This window comes from Terrapene carolina, unplaced genomic scaffold, assembly GCF_002925995.2.
Source record: "Terrapene carolina triunguis isolate 2854851 unplaced genomic scaffold, T_m_triunguis-2.0 Scaffold58, whole genome shotgun sequence".
NCBI classification, from domain to species: domain Eukaryota; kingdom Metazoa; phylum Chordata; order Testudines; family Emydidae; genus Terrapene; species Terrapene triunguis.
This window is the reverse complement of record NW_020664409.1, coordinates 43,320,549-43,342,286: the sequence shown is the minus strand read 5'-3', so window position 1 is coordinate 43,342,286 and position 21,738 is coordinate 43,320,549. Positions and strand designations below refer to the sequence as shown.

At 43.4% G+C, this 21,738-nt stretch overlaps 1 protein-coding gene across 1 annotated transcript in view; it reads right to left on the bottom strand.

Moving 5' to 3' along the window:
• UBE2V2 (ubiquitin conjugating enzyme E2 V2) overlaps positions 1–21,463 on the bottom strand; it is a 50,268-nt gene extending 28,805 nt beyond the window's left edge. Inside the window, exons 1-2 of the mRNA XM_024192843.1 lie at positions 21,393–21,463; positions 7,514–7,659 (exon numbers count right to left, since the gene is read on the bottom strand). Of these exons, the coding sequence (XP_024048611.1) occupies positions 7,514–7,659; positions 21,393–21,408 (162 nt within the window). The 5' untranslated portion in view covers positions 21,409–21,463. The remainder of the gene's footprint in view (positions 1–7,513; positions 7,660–21,392) is intronic.
• Between the last annotated feature and the right edge of the window lie 275 nt (positions 21,464–21,738).

Here is a 21,738-nt window from a genome sequence, read left to right as displayed (position 1 = left end):
CTCGGCGTGCAGGCTCCCCCTCCCCCAACGCCGCAAGCCAGCTGATTGCCACGGGCAGGAGGAAGGGGAGGAGGGGAGAACCTGCACTCCGCACCCTCGCTCCTCCCCACGGCAATCAGCTGGCTTGTGGCGTGTTCAGGAGGCAGGAGTGAGGGCGCAACGCGCAGGTTCCCCCCTCCCTCCCCTGCCTGCAGCAATCAGCTGGCTTACAGCGTTCAGGAGGCAGGGGAGGGAGGGGGAGCCTGCACGCCGTGTCCTCCCTCCTCCCCGAATGCCACAAGCCAGCTGATTGCCATGGGCAGGAGGCAGGAGAGGGAGGGAGGAGGAGTGAGGATGTGGCATGCGGAGTAAAGAGGGAGAAGAGGCGGGTTAAGGGTGGGGGTTTGGGGGAAGGGGTGGAGTGGGCGGGCCGAGGGTTGAGCCCCCATCCCTGGTGCTTGCAGAGTAGGGGAAGCTACCGCTGCTGCTGCTCAATGTGCTTCTCCTAGCCTACAGCACCTTCAGCCCCCTGGCCTGCCTCATTGTCTCCAGTGGCAGTGGGCTGTGCCTGTGTGGGGTAAGGCGGGGGCACCTCCCAACTATAGTACTGTACGTACAGTATGTCTGTAAACACACAGCACATGCCGACTACCCCCACCCACAGCGATTCACTGTTGCTTTATGGCCCAACAGCCCTGCTCGGGAATAGGGCTCTACACCAAGCGCTTGTGAGGCCACCAGATACCTGCAAAGTAGCTGAGGGTAGTGCACAGCAGAGGCCCTGTCTTGCTACAGAATAAACGTTTTATCTGCTCCCCCCCTTCGCTGGAGGGAGGTAAGAACACAGGAGGTAGCAGCCTGCCCAAAGCAAGTTACAGGAATAGAGTTCCAGCACCTGCTTCGCTGTAGAAAGGGGGAGAAGCGGCGTAGAGATGCACAGAACCTGGCCCTACTCCTATGAAAGTCTGAAATCCACAGGAGTTTTGCCATTCACTTTAATGCCAGCTGCATCTCTCTGCCCCTGCATGCACACAGCAGAGAGGGGCACAGCCCTGCAGCAAATGTTATTTTCCTCCTCTTACTACATTGGCTGCAATGCTGCCCGGGTGCTGAGTGCATGTTACTATGGGAGATACAGCAGGGCCATTTTTCCAGGGCACCCTGGAAGAGAGGCCTTTCATCGTCCAGGAGGGCTCCTGTAAAAGTAAGAACCTCCATAACTAGTCCTAGCCTAAACTCACAGGACTTCCAGTAGGGGAGCAGATTACCATGGAGAATGACATGGGTTTTCCAAATTCTTTCCCTTGCAATAGTTGATTGATGCTGCATGACCCCAGCCACTCCAGGCTGAAGGGAGTGAAGAGTAGCACATGCATGTGCATCCGGAGAAGCATCACCCAGCATCATGAGTCAAAAACGTCCAGCAAGTGATAGTGGAGTGCCTAGCAGTAGCAGTACCACTAGCAGCAAGAAAACCAGGAAAACCATTAGTTTGGGCACTAGACTAGACATTTTAAAGCGTTTTGATGCAGGCAAGCGTGCAGTAGACCCTGGCATCACTCTAGGTCTTACTCCAACCACTGTGAGAACAATTCGGAATAATGCCAACAAGATCAGTGCTAGTGCTCAGTGTGTAAGACCGCTTAGTGCTACTACAATAAGTCGATCAAGAAGTAGTTTGCTGGAAAACATGGAGCGTCTTCTCTCACTGTGGATAGAGGACCAAAACCAGCGAAACATACTCAAAGTTTGCTAGTGATACAAGCTAAGGCAAAAAGTTTGTATGACAATTTGAAGAGAGACCAAGGTGAAGGATCACAGACAGAGACTTTCACAGCAAGTCGGGGATGGCTTGATCGGTTCAAGAGGCGCTTCCACCTGCATAACATCAAGATGTCCGGTGAGGCGGCTAGTGCTGATACTGCAGCATCTAAAAAATTCCCTGACTATCTCAAGAAAATAATTGAGGAAGGTGGCTATTCCCCTAAACAAGTCTTCAATATCAATTAAGCGGGCCTGTACTGGAAGAGGATGCCTGAGCGGAGTTACATTTCCCGAGAGGAAAAGACAGCGTCCGGATTTAAAGCAGCTAAAGACCGTCTAACCTTGCTTCTAGGTGGTAATGCTGCCAGAGACATGAAGATGAAACCACTGACAGTGTACCAATCTGAAACACCACGTGCTCTCAAGGGATTTTCAAAAGAACAACTTCCGGTCATTTGGAAATCCAATAAGGCGGCATGTATAACTGGAGCTATTTTTTCAGAATGGCTGACTCTATGCTGTCCCTGCATGGAAGGAATACTGTGCCAAATAAAATCTTGAAATCAAGATTTTCCTGCTTATTGATGATGCACCGGCTCATCCAATCAACCTGGACGACCTGTGCAAAAACGTCAAAGTTGTCTTTCTGCCACCTAACACCACATCACTCATCCAACCCATGGACCAAGGGAGCCATCGCTGCATTTAAGGCATATTACTTACGCCGTACTTTCGACCAGCTCATAAGAGGGACCGATGGGGAAGGCAAACCTATGATTTGTCAATTTTGGCGTGACTACAACATCCTGAAGTGCATCAATAACACTGGTGAGTCCTGGGCTGAAGTTACTCAGGCATACATGAATGGTCTGGGGGGGAAGTTGTGGCCTGAATGTGTCAATGACTTAAAAGGATTTAAATATGTTGTCCCCGCTATGAAGAAAGATATCCTCGGCTTGGCCAAGGAAGCAGGTTTTGATGAGGTGGAAGAAGCCGACGTTACACAACTTCTGCAAACACACGGAAAAGAGCTAACAAATGAAGATCTGATGCAACTAGAGGTGACGAGACCAATGGAAGAAGAGGGCCAAGAAGTAGAAGAACCACCAACCCATCAAAATTTGACTGCCAAACATTTTTCTGAAGCTTTCCAAATGATTGAAGCTGGCTTGCAAATCCTGAGTGATGACGATCCTGACAGAGAACGCAGCTCCAAAGTGATCAGGGGAGCTGGTCATCTAATGACTGGTTATAAAGAAATTTACCAAGAAAAAAAAGGAAAGCAAAACAACAATCTCTAGATGTGTTTTTAAGAGTTCAGAAAGTTCAGCAAGATCAGCAAGAGGAGCAGCCGGACAATACACCCTCTTCCGCTCTCTGACTCCACCACCTCAACCAAGCTTCATACTCAGCAACGATGATCGTACTATTAAATTGCTTGTTTAAAATGGTTTAAAATGTATATAATGCCTTTTGTCTGGCAAAAAAAAATCTGGAACCTAACCATAATTCTTATGGGGAAACTGGATTCGCTTAACATCACTTCACTTAAAGTCGCATTTTTCAGGAACATAACTACAACGTTAAGTGAGGAGTTACTGTAGATAGATTTAAACATCTCTAAGGATGTTCTGTATAATCTAAATATTTTTTTAAAAGCCCTATATTTAAGAGTATGGGACTAACAGCAATGGCGTGGGCCAGACAGTGCAGAAAAATGCTGTGTGGGGAAACTGGTACAATTTTGATAATCACGTCAATCATGACCTGCAATGACCCTATTATTACTGTCTCTATTTAATAGAGACTGCCAACCATCCAAAAGTTTTTTAATATGGAATAGGCTAATAATAACTGCATGTTCACTTGAGACCCAAGTTATCAATAGTTCATTTTTGGGGCCATGGTATTAACCTCATCACTGGAATCATAGCATTGAAAAGCTAGTTCCCAGTCTTCCCCAGTTCACATGGGCACAGGGCAATAAAATTTGATGATCTTCCTCCCCCAACTTTCCTTTTGCTCCCAGTTGCTCACCCTCATCCTGAGTCCCTTGGCCTTCCTCCAACTCCTAGCTTGGGGGATTGACCCCACCCTCCCAATTCTCACTTCTAGTAGGGTCCTACTGTTTCCAACCCCCTGAGCTCATTTGATCCACCACCTCTCTTTGCTCATGCCCCCTAACTAAATAATAAAATATTGATGGAAAATAAAACCATAAAGTTTAAACTAAGCAGAATTTGAACTTGCATCCCAGCCTACATGGTCTCTCCTGCACTCTAACCAGCAACACCAAAAGGTTCGCTGGTTGTCTACCCTATGGCTCAAATTGAAGCAGATAAGACTAGGTTGGTGACTTGGTACCTGTCTCCCACAAGGCTGTCATCTTGTTCTACAGAATCTCACTTTATTTAAAGAAAAAGATATTGCTAGCCCTTATGGTACTGAAGAAAACCTTCAAAATGTAAACCAAGCACAAACCACACAGTGACATCTGCCTAATTCCACACACAATTCAAAAGTATAGCTCAAAGGTGTTACCAACACCCTTTTTAAAAAAAAAAAAAAAAGGGGTGTTAATTTAAATGTTTACATCAGGGATGGGCAAACTATGGCCCGCAGGCCACATCCGGCCCGCAGGACCATCCTGCCTGGCCCCCAAGCTCCTGGCCCGGGAGGCTCGTCCCCGGCCCCTCCCCTGCTGTCTCCCCTCCCCCACAGCCTCAGCTCACTCGCTCCGCCGCCGACGCAATGCTCTGGGCGGTGGGGCTGTGAGCTCCTGGGGGAGCGCACACTGTGCTGTGTGGTTGCGGCGTCGGAAGCGTGGCCCGGCTCTAGCCAGGCGGCGCGGCTGTAGCACCACCAGCCACCGGTGCTCCAAGCAGCGCGGTAAGGGGGCAGGGGAGGTTGGATAGAGGGCAGGGGAATTCAGGATAGCGGTCAGGGGCGGGGGTGTGGATAGGGGGTGGGACGGTCAGGGGGGAAACAAGGGGTTGAATGGGGGCAGGAGTCCCGGGGGCAGTCAGGAAGGAGGGGGGGTTGGATGGGGCGGCAGGGGGTAGTCAGGGTCAGGGGTTCCGGAGGGGTGGTTGGATGGGGCATGGGTCCCGGGGGGGGGCCCATCAGGAATGAGAGGAGGGGTTGGATGGGGTGGCGGGGGTCTGGGGGCAGTCAGGGGACAGGGAGCGGGGGTGTGTGGATGGGGCAGGGGTCCCAGAGGGGCCGTCAGGGAACGGGGGGGGTTGGATGGAGCAGGGGTCCCGGGGGAGGGGCAGATAGGAGGTGCGGGCCTGGCCACGACCCCCTCCCCTAACCGGCCCTCCATACAATTTACGAAACCCGATGCGGCCCTCAGGCCAAAAAGTTTGCCCGCCCCTGGTCTACATGGTAAACAATTCCACTACTGATCAAAGCATGTAAAAGCAGGGACTAATGAGTCCCACCAATGGAAGCCAATCCTGCAGAGCTGAGTGGGGCATTTGAGCCCCTGCCATGACCAGGCCAGCCCACTTCCTCAGGGTAACGAGTGTCTAGACTGCTCTGGTAATGGGCAGGGGTCCAAGAAGCACTCTCCTAGTGGCTGCTGCTTCTCCCACTGCTGGAGGCTGTCTGCAGGTACAGGCAAATACTACTGTATCCAGGGCTTTGGAGAGGAGCCCAGAGCTGGAGTGCGGAGCAGCTCCGGAGCAGCGGAGCTGCAGGTTTTTGCCTGGAGCTGGAGCACAGCTCCAAAGCCCTGACTGTATCAGTTAACAGGTTACATTTTAAATGCTTTTCTTTACAATGATGAAAGGGGGGTGGGAGGATTTTAAATAAAAGCTTAGATTCTGACATCACACAACTCTGGAAACCAGGGTCCAAGGCATGTAACTATTGTGCCTATACATTATTTGCCCTTGCCCCTTGGTACAGCGTTCCCTCTAATTTTTTATGTCCATGTGTAAAATGAATTTTGTTATGTGCACCAATATGAAGGTGATGTGACACATCACCTTCATATTGGTGCACATAACAAAATTCATGTGGTGGGGTGGGGCCAAGAAGTTCAGGGTGCGGGAGGGGGCTCAGGGCTGGGGCAGAGCATTGGGTGCAGGAGATGAGGGCTCTGGCTAGGGGTGAAGGCTCTGGAGTGGGGCCAGGGATGAGGGGTTCAGGGTGTGAGGGGGGCTCAGGGCTGGGGCAGAGGATTGAGGTGCAGGTGGGTGCAGGCTCTGGGGTGGGGCCAGGGATGAGAGGTTTGGGGTGCAGGCTGCCCTGGGGCTGCAGTAGGAGAGAGAGGACTCCCCGCAGCCCTCTCTCGCCACAGCAGCTCGGGGCCAGCAGGGTGGGGCACAGGGCTTAATAGGCAGCTGCGCAGCTTAGAGGAATTTAGCTTTGGTATAGCCAAACCTCAGGAGCCTAGCAGAACACGTGTGATGATATTCTGAACCTCTGCACAATCTACTGCAAGTGACAACTCATTCCAGTTTCCCAAGTAGGCTGAATTTGGATTGTTGGTGGAGCTTGGAGAGTGCCATCATTATACCCCCCCAACTATCAATATGAGCCTTAGTTTACTTCTTCCAATAAGACTTATGTCAGGGAGGGACTTACAGCACAATAAACTATAGCACTGCTATCATGGTCACTCAACGCTAGCAGTAAAAGTAACCTAGCAGCACAATGCCGCTTGGAGTATCAGCCCAAATCTCTATTTACGTAGAAGTATGTTTTGTACTCAATTATCACTGAAGCTGCTTGTCAGCAGATTTCCTTAGCATAAAAACACCCCATTCTAAGATCTGTCCATTCACTTTTGGTGATGCTTGTATAAAAATAAATAAGTAATTTAGGATTACTAGTTGTTTTTCAGGGTGTTTCATTGTAAAATATATTCTAAAGAAATTCAGAGTTCAGTTGGAACTTAAACTTTTGTTAATGCTACTTTGTCTCATTAGAGGTAACTATTCATTGTCTGGTCTTTGAAGGTGACACTGGTGGATTTTATACATGAGCTACGTTCACACACTGTGCAGTGAATTATGTGATATAGTTGAAAATACTACTTATCCTTTCTCTTAAATTCTGTAAATTTCTCATACTATAGGTGTCTGTCAATTTTTAATGATATTGTTTATCATATGCTCCTTGTAGATTTAGTTCTGCAGTAAAACATCACCTCCCATGTAGCAAAAAGGTGGATGAACACCCCAACAACAGTTCCCGTATAGAATTAGTTTGCTATCTTAGGGCATAGCTGCATATTAATGATGGAAATGCAGCTTTAATTTGTGCCTATATTCCAGGCAGCAATAGCCTCAAAGCACAACCCCTTTACACAAGTTACTCAATAGACATAAAAATAACTGCAGAGATGTGGATACACACAAGCTATTGCTTTGCTGAAGACATAAATATGTGCCTACACCATGTGAACCTTAGGCCTGTGCAATGTTCTATGCAATTCCTTCTAGCCTTTCTACAGATTTTAAGGAAATCAGAATTGACGTGGATAATTCCCCAACACTGACTATAGGCTTGCTGGCACATATCTGAGTGTACTAGAACATAGCTTCTCATATTTAACTCAAGTTACTTCATCAGTCTATGATTAGTTATAAATTGAAGACAGTTTAATTTACAACTGTTCTGTCACAATCTATCGTTGCAACTATGCATTTTTCATTTTAAACATTTTTAAGTGAATTGCTTCTCTAAAATGTCATCTTAATATAGGATTTTGTACCGCCCACAAACAAAAAAAATAGAAGATTTAACCTACTGTACTGACCCTTGGTGGTCCAATAATCATGCCTGTCCACCTTGTAAGTGTCATATCTTCATCATCTTCAAGGCCCCAGCTTACTGTACCATCGCCTACTCCTTTTTGACCTTCTTCAAGTTCTTCCAACAAGCGAAAATTACGAGGGACTTTAACTATTTAAATAAAGTGAAGTAATGTAAATAGCAATGTTCACAAGAAAACATAAATCAGAGATTATTTAATTTATAGCCTGAATGACATCTTAAACATCACAATTTAATATCATTTCAGTCATAAAAATCCTCATAAAGCACATTTGGAATATTTTTAGGCACCCAGTTTGAGATTAAGTAATTACGTTGCAAATCCTACTGTGTTCAAATAAAGAAGTATTATATAGTAACAATATGTCAAATAAAGTAACCTGCTATCTTAAATGTGTTTAAGAAAACAGTAACTTTGGGTCTAAGCGTACCACCAGATACATTCGTAAATCTAAATAGCCATATGCTAATAGATTTCTCCCTGCTGCTTTCAGCTACTGTGCCACAAAGACAATGAAATTCAGATTATGGAATTTTCTGCACTACTAACAATAATTTTGTTCTTAAATTGGGAATGTATCAAATCCCATTGTTCCGGACTGGTGGAGTAGAGAAGTTATACTATGATTATAGCAGCAGTGTTGGGACCACACACATTAGACAGCATGGTAAATGGAGTGCTAGGTGACTCCAGCACCTAATAGATTGCCATTACAATACAATTATAATACATATATATTTATTTTCTGTAACAACATTCCAATTGTCATAGTGATCTAATTATATGTAACCAAATGCACACACTCCCATCACTGCCACTTTGATTACAAAAGGGCTTGAAAAATTGTACGAGATATCTGACTAATATATAAAAGACAAAAGAAGTGGGCCAAAAGCGATGTCCAGAGGTCACACCTTCAGTCGGTCTGCTCTTGCTCATTGGTATCCCAAAAATCAGAATGAGCCTGACATGATCCTTGTCAGTTTCACTACCGCTCAGAGGAGTCCTGGCGGTTTCAGTGAAGTTGACCAGCATCTTGTCATTGGCCAAACTATAAGCAGCAAGAGAAGCATGGACGCTATCTTTGCAGACTCATGCAGACAAAATTACATCAGTTTAAATTTGCTAAGTTTTCAGAACCATATGGGCTAGAAACTTTTAATATATGAAAGAGCTAAATGGGACATCATTAAAAAAAGCTCACTTTTCTTCACAAAAACAGTAATACTTAAAATAAATGTAAGTGAAAGAAATTAGAGGAAACAAAATTCTCTGGGCTAAATCATCAGCTGGTAGAAGTTTGTATAACTCCACTGAAGTCAATGGACCTACACTGATATACCTGGCCCTCTATCTTTTCAGTTTGTTTATTTTATGCTTTTGACAACACCTTGTAAGTAGATTTCAAGGCCAGAAGAGACCATTTGTGATCATCTAGTCCGACCTACCTATATAACAGAATTTCCCCAAAATAATTCTAAGAGCATATCTTTTAGAAAAATATCCAATATAGATTTTAAAATTGCCAGTGATGGAGAATCCCACCATGACACTTGGTAAATTGTTCTAATGATTAATTACTCTCAATGTTCAAAAATTTAAGCCTTCTTTCCAGTCTGGATTTGTCTAGCTTTAATTTCTAGCCACTAATCATGTTATACCTTTCTCTGCTAGGCTGAAGAGCTCATTATTAAATATTTATTCCCCATGTAAGTATTTGCAGACTGGAACCAAGTCACCCCTCAACTTTCCTCTTTGTTAAGCTACACAGATTAAGCCTTGAGTCTGTCACTATAAGGCAGGTTTTCTGATCCTTCAGTCATGGCTCTTCTCTGAACCCTCTCCAATTTTTCAACATCCTCCTCGAATTGTGGACATCAGTGCTGGACATATTATTCCAGCAGTAGTTACACCAATGCAAAGTACACAGGTAAAATAACCTCTTTATTCCTACTCAATATTCCTTTGTTTATGCATCCAAGGATTGCACTAGCTCTTCTGGACACAGCCACTGGGAGCTCATGTTCTGCTGACTACCCACCATTATCTCCAAGTCAGCTTCACTGTTCTCCTGTATAGCCAGTATAACTCCTAACCTACAAACACTTAATTACACATGTAAATTTACTCATTTAAGAAATCCCATTGACTTCAGTGGAACTAATCCCATGTGATTAAATTACACACACGCTTAAGTGTTTGCAGGATAATGGAGTAAATTAGAGTTTCCAGTTTTGATCTTTTACATTGCAACAGGGGGTGGGGGGGGAGCACAAACATTTTAAAATAGGAAAAAGTTATTTTAAAACCAAAATTGGCAGATATTTCTGGGGCAGGTGTAATTCCTGAAACTACATTGAAATTATTCAGTTTTTTAAAAATTGGTCAAAAACAACAATTTAGGCCCTTCACTTGCTTGGAAATGCTTCACAGTTACCAGGGGTGAGTAGATTTTTCAAGCCCTAATTTACAGTAAACAGGTTATGTAGCTTAATGTGTTAATGCAAAAAGCTATTCGCTTCTTAAAACCAGCATTCAAAATATAGTTTTAGGTCACAATTACCTAAAGTGAAACAGTCATTATCAATATCAGAAAGAAATCACAAATGTTACACATTTTGAATATAGCAGCCTATTAGGAGAAAGAGGTCAGAGCAGAAGTTTATTAACATTATTATAAAACTAAATTTCAAACGCTGTTTTTAGATGTCACTGTTGGCAAGTACCTTATTTGAATTTTACAGAATTTCTACAGGCAAAAACCAAAATATTGCAAACCGAGACCTGACCCTACAAACATTTAAGCAGGTACTAACTTTACTCATATGAATACATCCAACTGACTTCAATAGGACTACTCATCTGCTTTAAATTAATCACGTACATAAGTGTTTGCAGCATCAGGCATTAACAATGTATTTTTATTAAAAGCTTCTCTTTGGGGCATAAAATCTTTATCACTTCAAAACAAAATTGCTTTCAGTGTTAACAATAAAAAGTTATTTAGACTTTCAATATATAAACAAAGTTAGTGTTTTTTTTATTTTAAAATAAAAAACACAGGCCAAATTTTAAAAAAAACATTTAGGCGTCTCTGGATGGGATTTTCAAAAGCATCCACTAATATGAACTACAAACCTTGATGAGGGACTATAACTTAGTTGAAGCACTTCTGGTTTCTTGACTTGTGAAAGTTCAATATATTAGAAGATGGTGTTGGTGCTATTGCTTATCAATTTCGTGTTTGAATTTATCAGTAAATAAGGAGGAGGCGGCGGCCCTGGACTTGTCTTTAGCACAAAGGAGCACTTTAAGTGTGAAATATCTTAGCAGAATTTCAGATGTCACTGAGTTTTTTTTCTAACAATTCAGAAGCAATTAGGTTTGCTAGAGGGAAAGTTGCCTCTTGAGCAGAGCTGTTAACTCCACTACTGACACACTTTCAGCTGCAAGTATTCCCCCCCTTCTCCCTCTTAACAACTATGAAGGAAAATATGAGACCTGAGGCCTAGAGTTCAAGATCTATTAGAAAAATTTCAGCTCAACTCTGGAGGCAGCTTCTTTCTCTGACAAACCTCCTACAGTTCACCAGTAGGAAGTCCCAGTCTGATGGATCTCCGGACAGACCATAAACCTCCTCCTCCCCTCTCCAGCTTGCCTCGGAAGTGGAAAAGTGGACCAGAGAACAACTTTGTTCTGATGAACCTCCTGTGATTCAAAGAAGATATGCCCTCCGACAAACCTCCTGTGGTCTGGCAGAATTCTATTCTGATGAATCAGAGGAAGCTTATGAGAGCCCGCTTCTACTCTGCCCTTCTTCTCCACTCCCAGACCCAAACCTCACTTATTGCCCCATGCTCCAGCCCCTGAAACCCAACTCCCAACCACATCATCTTCTCCCCAACACAATTAATTTATAAAAAGTGATAGTATGTTACAATGATCCTATATATAATGCTTAAAAGCTGAATGCGGCATGCATATACAGAAGCATGATAGTGATTGTGGGTACATGGAGGTCAGGAGGAACAAGTTGTGGAGTGAATACAAGTACACTAGTGATATGAGAGTACAGATATGAAGAGGCATGGGAGACACTGGAGCACTGCAAGGCCACTAATACGGATCAATGCTTACAGCTATTCACATTAACGTAACAATGCTGATAATTGTATTTAGGTTCTATCTATACCGCATTTTTTGAACCTGTGCAAACCCTCAGAGAACGAGCATAGAACTGGCATAAGACTAACAATTAACCCACAGCAATATCATTATATTAGGGGTCTGCACCAGTGTATCTACTCTGATGTAGTTAAAAAAGGCAAAACGTTGGGAAATTCTCACACACGAGACTTTCACCTTATCGCTATTAGTAAATGTTCACTGAAGAAACTAAAATAAATCTAGCAACACTGGTGCAAACTCATAACATACAGGCAGCTAAACTGATTTAGATGCATTTAAACAGTACTAAACTATCTTACATTTTAAACGGATATCATTACACAAGTGCAAGCTTTCTAATATAGGTAAGGCCTTTGTTAATTTAGGGCTTGTCTATACTTGACATGCTACAGTGGCAGAGCTGCAAGGCTACAGTTGTGCAGCTTTAGGGCCTCAGTGTAGACACTCACAACACCAATAGGCAGTAGTTTGGTCCACAGAAGAATTCTTCCATAGACCTAGTGCCGTCTACACCAGGGGTTAGGTCAGCCTAACTACCGTATATACTTGATCATAAGCCAGTTCGTTTATAAGCCGACACCCCCTCACCACCCCATGGATAAGTAAAAATGGAACAAAATTCATGACCCGTTCATAAGCCAACCCTATAATTCAAGGGTCAGCAAACTTTGGCTCCCAGGCCATCAGGAGCCGCTGGCGGGCCAAGATGGTTTGTTTACCTAGAGCATCTGCAGGCACGGAGGTAAACCTAAAGTAAACAAAGTGTCCCGGCGCACCAGCTGCTTACAGGCCGGGACAGCCCGGGAACCCTACACTCTCCCCATCCCATCTTATCTGGGGAGGGCCAGGAGAGGATGTCTCTTGCCTGGCTGGAGCTGCTCCGGCAGGCTGGGCAGCGTGGCCACAGCCTGCTCCAGCAGGCCAGACCAGGCGGCATGGCCGCAGTGTGCTCCAGTGGGCTGGGCCGGGGCGGCCACAGCCTGCTCTTGGGGCGGGGCCGAGCAGCATGGCTGCAGCCTGCCAGCCCCGGAGCTGCAGCTGCTTCGGAGGCTGGGGGGAGAGCAGCATGGCCAGAAGTGGAGAGACTTTGGCCCCGCCTCTTCCCTTCTGGCTCTGCTGGCTGCTGCCTCTCCTTGCTCCCTCTGTTGGAGGGAGGGGCTGTGTCTCACCTCTCCCTCTCTATACCTGTTCATAAGCCGACCCCCTTCTCTGGTGCTTCCCTTTTTTACTAAAAAAATTCGGCTTATGAACGAGTATATACAGTACATCATTCAGGTTGTGGATTTTTCACATCCCTGAGTGACATAGCTGGGTTGACTTAACTTTTGAGTGTTGACGTGGCTTTTGAGTTAAGTTCATATCCTGTATGTTCTAGTAATGCAAACTAAAAAACCCACAAGGAAATAAGCAGGTAAGTCTTTTAATAGCTCATCATTCAACACCTCAGGGTTGCTCGGGAAGAGAGTGGAGATAGGTGAGCTGAAAATTGTGGAAAGGAGGTAACTGAGTTTGAGATGAGGAGCTAATGAATGTAGCATAGATTGGATGTTGAATAGTTTCACTGATTATTGCTGTACTTTTTACTATTTGCATTCCTGGTATATGAAATGGCACATTCTGGGATTTGGCAAATTGCCAATTTTATTAGAAATTAGATTTTGTACAGCAGAAAGTGACACAGGCAGCTGTGAACTCAGGCTTAGCTCAGGGCCCATTCTCTGTCCCAATCATTTAAAAGACACCATCAAATTAAATTTGTAACTTTTTTTTTTAATGTTTATAAAGCCTAATCTTTTCATTGTATCTTTTTAGAGTCCAACAAAAACAGTTATTTTAACTCCAGCATTGCAACCCTAAAACTGAAACCAACTATACAAAATTGTAAGTGACAATCGACTTTTCACTGTCCAACTAGAGAGAATGAAAAAAGTAAACAAGGAGTATGGTGACAAGTAAACTAGAGTTTAAAATAATTCATTTTTAATAATCCAAGGTGGTGGTAGTCACATAAGTAAAGAAATTTGTTTATTTTCAATTTATAGTTTTAAATCTTAATATCCTTTTAAGATAAGGTGAAGGAAGGCGATTTCATGGTTTCATCAGGAATCATAACATTCAAAAACCAGTAGGGGAACACTTCAACTTCTCTGGTCACTCAGTAACAGACTTAAAGGTGGCAATTTTGCAACAGAAAAGGTTCAAAAACAGACTCCAACAAGAAACTGCTGAGCTTGAATTAATATGCAAACTAGATACCATTAACTTGGGTTTCAATAGAGACTGGGAGTGGCTGAGTTATTACACAAATTGAATCTATTTCCCCATGTTAAGTATCCTCACACCTTCTTGTCAACTGTCTAAAATGGGCCATCTTGATTATGACTACAAGTTTTTTTCTCCTGCCGATAATACCTCATCTTAATTAATTAGCCTCTTACAGTTGGTATGGCCACCTTTTCATGTTCTATGTATATATATTTCTTACTATATGTTCCATTCTATGCATCTGATGAAGTGGGCTGTAGCCCACGAAAGCTTATGCTCAAATAAATTTCTTAGTCTCTAAGGTGCCACAAGTACTCCTGTTTTTTTTTCATGGTAAAAGGATGTCACTATATGGTGGAAGCAGAAATCAAAATTCCTGATCCTGAAATTGTATCCATGACAGTTTCCCCTCATGGTGACACACACAATGGGAGCCCACTCATGCAGATAATGTTGCAGGGTCTTAGTTTGGCAAACTAGTATAGTTGCCTAAATAGATTAGGAATCACTGCAACAGCAAGCACAATAAGCCTCAGTCTTGCATATGGGACTCTCCTTGACATGACTCAGTATTTACTATGATATTTCCATACAGATGGAACCCTAATCTAGGTTTGTAAAATAATCACACATCACAACATTAATCTAAGATTTATATATCTGCATAATTGTCGGTGTTGCCTAAAAATACTATAGCAGGAACTATGTACCACTATATAGTCCAGGCTACAACACAATTGCCATTATATCCTATTTTCATGCACTCATTGCTTTCTGAAAGTCACATTTTGGCCTGATGTGTGGTCTTTGATCAAAGGTGTAATGATTTAATGTTTGCACAACCACTTCAAGCATTCGACTTCAGCAAGGACTAAACACTTTTCCTTTTAAAAAATTCTAACGAGCGTGAAAGATGTTTGAAACTTTAATCATAGCATTGACATAGTCCTCCATCAAGGACATTGCTTTTGCTCGTACCAGAAAAAAGTGGTTTTGGTTTACTTAAGTTGTGAGCATTTGAAAGCTACATACTGAGCATGGGCAGTAATTTCTTTCCCATTATTTCTGCAACTTTTTTTTCTTGGCTGCAGTTAATGTATTTCTAACCCAATTGTTTATGTTAAAAAGGGATATAGGGCTTAGGATATATGGCCTTGCAAATTTATCTGAATGCCTAGTTTATTTTATTAGTATGTTTAATTCCTCATTTTTTAGGCTTTTTTTGAAGAGCCTAATTCAATGACGCAATTGAGGAAAGAAACTAATAGTATGTTAAATTAAATTGAGCTGTGCAGTTGTAAGTTAGAGTTGGATGTTCCACTCCTTTCAAAATGAGAAATAAAAGTATTTATAGCCATGCACTTGAAATGCACTACACGTTATTCAAAAGGCTACAAAAAAGGGTGCACTCTTCAAAAATAGCTTGACCACTTTATATTCATAATGCTAGTATTAATGCACAGTTTTTCTTCAAAATACGGCTTGAATTAAATCTCAGTAAGATCTAAAGACAGGACAAATGGGAGAGGGGAATCAGAGACTGAAGTAATTTTAGTTACAATTTTTAAAATTAGCAAAAGCATTCTGAAACAGGACATGAACCAAAATGGTTCTGAATGTTGCTTCTTCAATGGTATGCTCTTGCCCCAGGATTAGCCTCACTGCTGCCTCCACAGATTGTTCTCTTGACATCTAAGCATGCCTAAGACCTTCAAGCCACATAAACAATTTAAATTTATTTAAATTGTTGTATCAGTATAAGTTGCTTATGCAGCTTAAATACCTTGAGTCAGTTTGAAATACAACACAAATTTTAGAACATTTTTCCGGGAGGTCAACAAAACAACCATGGGGCTGTATAGCTGGATGGGAGGCACTTCTGTTGCTGTAAGGATGTTTTTACACATGGAGATTTCCAAAGTCACAAAGGGAACTTAAATAACCCAACTCCCATTGAAATCAAATGGGAGCTGGGCACCTACTTTGAAAATCTCCCCCTCAGTGCTTAAGGTTACATTATGGAGCATCCTCACCCCCCCCCAAAAAAAGATAAACCTTCCTGAAATTTCACATGGCACATCTTATCCCAGGTTAGAGTTTTTCTGGAAAGTCAGAAAATTAGCTTTAAAGTAACATCATCTGAATATGTGCCTGAAGTTAATTGATTAATTTTGTAAGCAATTTTTGTTCATATCTCCAAAATGGCTTAGCATAGAACCCCCTACATTTGATTTGTTGGCCTAGCTGAGACGTGCATTTTAGTTGGGTGGAGTTTTGGGGGTTTTTTGTTTTGGTTTTTTATGGGGGGGGGTGTCCCTGAGGAGTGTGCATGTGTGGAGGTCGGGAGGAAGTAAAGGCAGTTGTGATATACCACACTGAGACAGGTAGGGAAAGGAGTTAACTAGCAGCTAAGGCAGGGTTATAAAAAGGAGTCACCAGACTGTTAAAGGAAGGGCCTTGGGGAAAAATAAAAAAATTCTTGCCCATCTATGCCACAAGATAGGGAAGAACCCAGGGACTATACATAGCTTACAAAAGCCTTTTGTAAACTATAGATTATTTGTTTTCACCCTGGCTGAAGCATACCACTATTTGTTGCTTGCTGAGTTTTACTCAACCAGGCAAAAGATGGTACCAGTTTCCCCAACTTTTGTTGCCTGCAGCTACAGCCAAGGCCATTCTTACACAGCTGAGCGGGCAGAGCAAAGTTTAAAATTATTGTAAAAGGTTGTTAAACACAAATTTATCTGCTACTGACTCCAGGAATGGTTTCTTGGTAGACAGTAAAAAATTTGGAGTCTAGGAATCCAAAAGGGGGGCAACGCCCTGGAAGGGGCATAGACTTCAGGAAGAGATTGCTTCCTGGTCATGGAATGAGGAGCACCAAGGGAGGAAGGAGGCAGGCATAGAGAATAGAGGCATAGAGCAGGGAGGAATACACATATAGAGGGACAGAGAAAATGCAGACTTATTTAGGTTTGTGTTTGAAGTTTAACATTTTACAGATTTAAGCATGCAAAGTTTTCAGTTTAGTTTAACAACACCACTTCTCCTCCTACAGACTTATTGAAGTGTAGAGGAGGGGAGACCTGCTCTGAAGAGTCATAAGATGTGTCAGAGGCTAGGTCTATACTTGAAAGCTTTATCAGCATAGCTGCATCAGTCAGGGGTGTGAAAAACCACACCCCACTTAGTTATGCTGGCATAATCTTCAGAGTAGACAGAGCTATGAAAACCTACATTGACAGAAAAACTGTCGGTGTAGGCCGCATCTACATTATGAGGTTATGCCAACACAGCTATGGTGATACAGTCTCCATAGTGTAGAAATACCATCAGCAAGGTGCTCTACTGCTGTACAATGTTTCACACACTCATTCTCACCCCACCCCAGTTTACACCTCCAACCTAGTTAACTATGTTCCCTAAATATTTTTGAAAGATATGCAAGAGGTAAAAACAAATTATTAGGCTACGATTGCACACTGATTTATTGAATGGGAACCGAACATGTATAATCTTGATTTTTTTTAATATTTTCATGTTTTTTCAAAATTTTGGGGCAAAGATCATTTTGTGTGGACACTGCAATTTGGGCGGGTCAAATGCAACAGGATTATGTGGCAGTGTGGAAGAGGTTGAATGCCCTAACAGTTCTTTTTGAGACATTCTGATTTTTTTGTTTGTTTTTTAAAGATGAAATTTTGATAAAGAAAGGTAATATTGGTTTGAGGTGCTAGCTGGACTCCTCCAAAACACACTTTCAACTTTACCGCTGTTCAAAAAGTCTGTAATTAAATATAGAGGTAAACCTTCAAATCTAAAGTAACTAACCTTTGGCCAAAAGCTACCAGTTATAAGTCTCCGAAGTTGAAACTAATGGTTACCAGTTGACTTTTACCATTTGGTAGCTACTAAAGATCTGATAACTTTCTCTATCTCATTTCTTTTAATTTATTGGTGTTTTAGTTTTTAAAGGCAAAACATTTGTTAAGGTTATATATTTAAGCAATTAGAAATAAAATATGAAAAAATTAAAGATTTTAAACCCTGTTTAAACCCTGATAACTCACACGTCTTATGATACAGTTTAGTTATTTGATCATGAGTTAGATACAAGTGCACCCAGAGTTGCAGAAAACACGTATTTGAAAAATAATATATTTAATAACCATTATAATGCAAACATAACAGAAAACAGAGTGTAGATTATATATTTAGACTTCGCTTTGGCATTGCCAGAATTTTGGTTGTATTAAGAGTATATATATTGTGTATTTTAATTGGTTATAAAAATCACATTGTTCCCTCCCTCTCTTGCTCCAATTTTATAAAAGGCTTTAAATATTATTCTTTGATCATTTTTTTTTCCTGTGGCTGGTAATTTTATGCCTGCCAAAAAAAATTTACAATGTATTTCAAAGAACTGAATGCAATGAATCCCATCTAACCACAACAACATTTTAAGTGTACTTTAACAATAACCGTCCTTTTCCTAAAGAAACATCTTGACCCAAGTTTTCAAAAACCTTTAATGTTGCCCACAAACTGATGTAGGCTTCTGAATGGGTCTAATTACAAACAGAAATAATTGCAATATTGAAGGCCAGATTGAGGAGCTGCTGAACAGATATAACATCTGCACATTAAATAAACAGATGAGGGTGTTTTGAAAGGTAGATAATTGGTTATGGTGAGGATGTTATCGAACAACAATACAACTGGCCATGTTGAAGTATATATTTTCTTTAAGGCATGCTCAGGGACAGTTATTTTCAAACAACATTTCTTCTTGTTCTAAAATGCTCTGTAGTTTTCCTATGTGCTCAGATAGTTGATTAGTGGTTTAAGTCTCACGAAAGGAATACCTGGGGTGGAATCCTGGCCAAATTGAATTCAACAGGAGTTTTGCCATTTACTTCAATGAGGCCAGGATTACACCCCCTATAGTTCATCCAAACAAAAAAAAAATACATGTTCTGGCAGTTTCAGCTTTGACCTTCCTCTTTCTGAAATAAGGATGAAATTCAGCCATGACATAAAGTAGGTAGAATCCCATTGACCTCACTGGAGTCACACCTGCTTATACCTTCACACAGCGCACAGTCAACTTGTGGAACTCCTTACCTGAGGAGGTTGTGAAGGCTAGGACTATAACAGCGTTTAAAAGAGAACTGGATAAATTCATGGAGGTTAAGTCCATTAATGGCTATTAGCCATGATGGGTAAGGAATGGTGTCCCTAGACTCTGTTTGTCAGAGGGTGGAGACGGATGGCAGGAGAGAGATCACTTGATCATTACCTGTTCGGTTCACTCCCTCTGGGGCACCTGGCATTGGCCACTGTTGGTAGACAGGATACTGGGCTAGATGGACCTTTGGTCTGACCCAGTATGGCCGTTCTTATGAGTTTTGTCCCAAAAGAGTACCGTGCAGTTTTTTGGGAAAGGGACGTGTGTTTGGCTGAGACCTTAAAAACCAACTTCCCTTCCTGTTGTGCAGTTCTCTGACTCTGCCTGGTTTCCTCCTCTACTGAAAAGATGGCGGATTTTCAGTGGTGCTAGGGAAGTATGGAATAAAGCACTTTAGGATCTCTGGAGATGAAAAGGTATATGCGTACAGTTAAACACCAACTATGTTTTACTATGCAAGTAGCTGCACTTCAATAATAAGGAAAGTAATTCCTGTAAGTGTACATATACACACATACAAGCTTTACAAAATACCCTCTATTTGTTAATATGCAAAGAGTTCTGGGATAGAAAACGCAATGAGTTTTAGCAGCTTATTATTTCTACCTTACAGAACTGAGTGAGTACACAGCAGAAGTAGGACAGTTTTCTGATTCAACAACATGAATTTTTAGTTACAGCCGGAATGAAACAACTGTTTTGAATGCAAAAAGTTGCAAGAAGCAAAAAGATTCACTCACAAGCAAAATCAACTTTACTTCCTGTTTATTGGAGAAAACCAGAAGACCTAGAATTCAGAAACAGGCAGGAGTGCAAAGAATCTGGGAACTCACTCTATCCCAAAAGTAGTTTAAAAATATATATCTTATTTTAACTCCAACACCACAAGGCATTTCTACAAAGACTAACAAAATACAGTTCTCCCACAACTAAGTAAATACATAGTTCCTTCAATATACCCATCCATCTCACATGGCGGCCCACCCCAATTCAGCCCACATTGGGCAACGCAGGCTTTTCCATTGCCACCAACGGTAGTACAGCAGCACCCGGTCTCTACGGTGGGAGCTCCCCGAGGTACTGAGGGCTGCTCTCTCCCCTTTCTACAGGATCTGTCATGCATACCCTATTTCCAAAGTCAGGCACAGTGAGGGGAGTTTTTCTCCCCCAAGTTCTACCTAGTATTCTCTATTCCTCTTCCACTACACACCACCTGCATTAAGCACAGAGGGGGGTTCTACATCACAAGGTTCTGGTCTGCAGCCCTAGCTCTCCATAAGCTCAATAGATGAGACACTAAATCAAATTAGCTTGACCCCCATACTCCCTGAATTGAGCACTGAAGTCAGTTCGTTCCCCTGCCCCTGGGCTCTTCCCTCCCGTTCCCTCTATTCGTTCACGTTGATTCCTTTGCCTCGTAAATCCCCTCTAAATCCTCACTTGGGCATTACACTGAAGCCCAGAGCTAAGACTCTGTCCTGTGCCCAATAATGCCTTTATTGAACAATAAGGTGAGCTCCGCTCCCGCAGGCTGGGCTATTGAGCTACCCCATTCCACCCAAACTGATTACCGAGGTAGGATAGCCCAGCCCCAAGTACTGCCATACTGTCCGTCACCATCTGCAGCAGACTAAGAGATGGTATCCGTCCTCCTTGGCTGTACAATAAGCCGCTCTGCATTAGACACTGAGATGAGTGTTGTCCCTCCTACTCGGACCTGCCTTTCAGACACCCACACCTCCGCAGTGGGCACTAAATCATCATCGCCCCTTGGCTCTGCCCCGCCGCTTCCCGCCTCTGTACGGGCACTGAGGTCCGCTCCCTTCCCGCCGTTCGGATTCGGGCTCCGCTCTGCCAGGCGGAGACCCCAGGCCCGTCGCACAGGGCCCGAGAAGGATGCCCCCACCACCCCGTCCTGTCCCGCAGCCCTTTACGCGCCGCATGAGGCACGGAGGTGGAACTCCTGCCCTGCCGCACCTACCCCTGAGGAGGGATGCGCTACCGTACCGCCCCCTGCACCGGGGCTCCGCTAAGGACCCCCCCAGGTTCTGGCTGACGCCGGGCCCTGTCACCGCGGCTCAGCCCAGACACCAGCTCCCCTTTGCCAGAAAGAGGCAGGTACAGCCCCCGCCCCCACCCCGGGGCTCTTGCCGCCCACAGAGCGGAGACCCGCTTCCCCACACCCGCCCCAGGCCCATTTCGAGCCCCCTCACAGACCTGTGGATCCAGCCATCTTGTCCAAACCCCTCCCACCGGCCCGAGCCTGCGCGTCCTACGTCACCTCCGCCTCACGCAATGCATCACTTCCTAGTAACAACCACCGGACTCGCGAAACTAGCAGGAGAAATAGAAGCCAGCCCCGCATCCATACGAAGGGGCGGTGACAAGAAGGCGGGCCTGTGCCGCGAAACTTGGTCAAGTATGGGTGATACCATTATCACCAGGGGGAAAGGGGGAACCTTGCCTGTGAATCTGACCTAGGCTCTACGTGAGTAAATTCCCTGTATTGTGGAAGAATCAGGCTCCTGTCAGACTTTGCTCTGTCCCTGCAGAGAGGCTCACA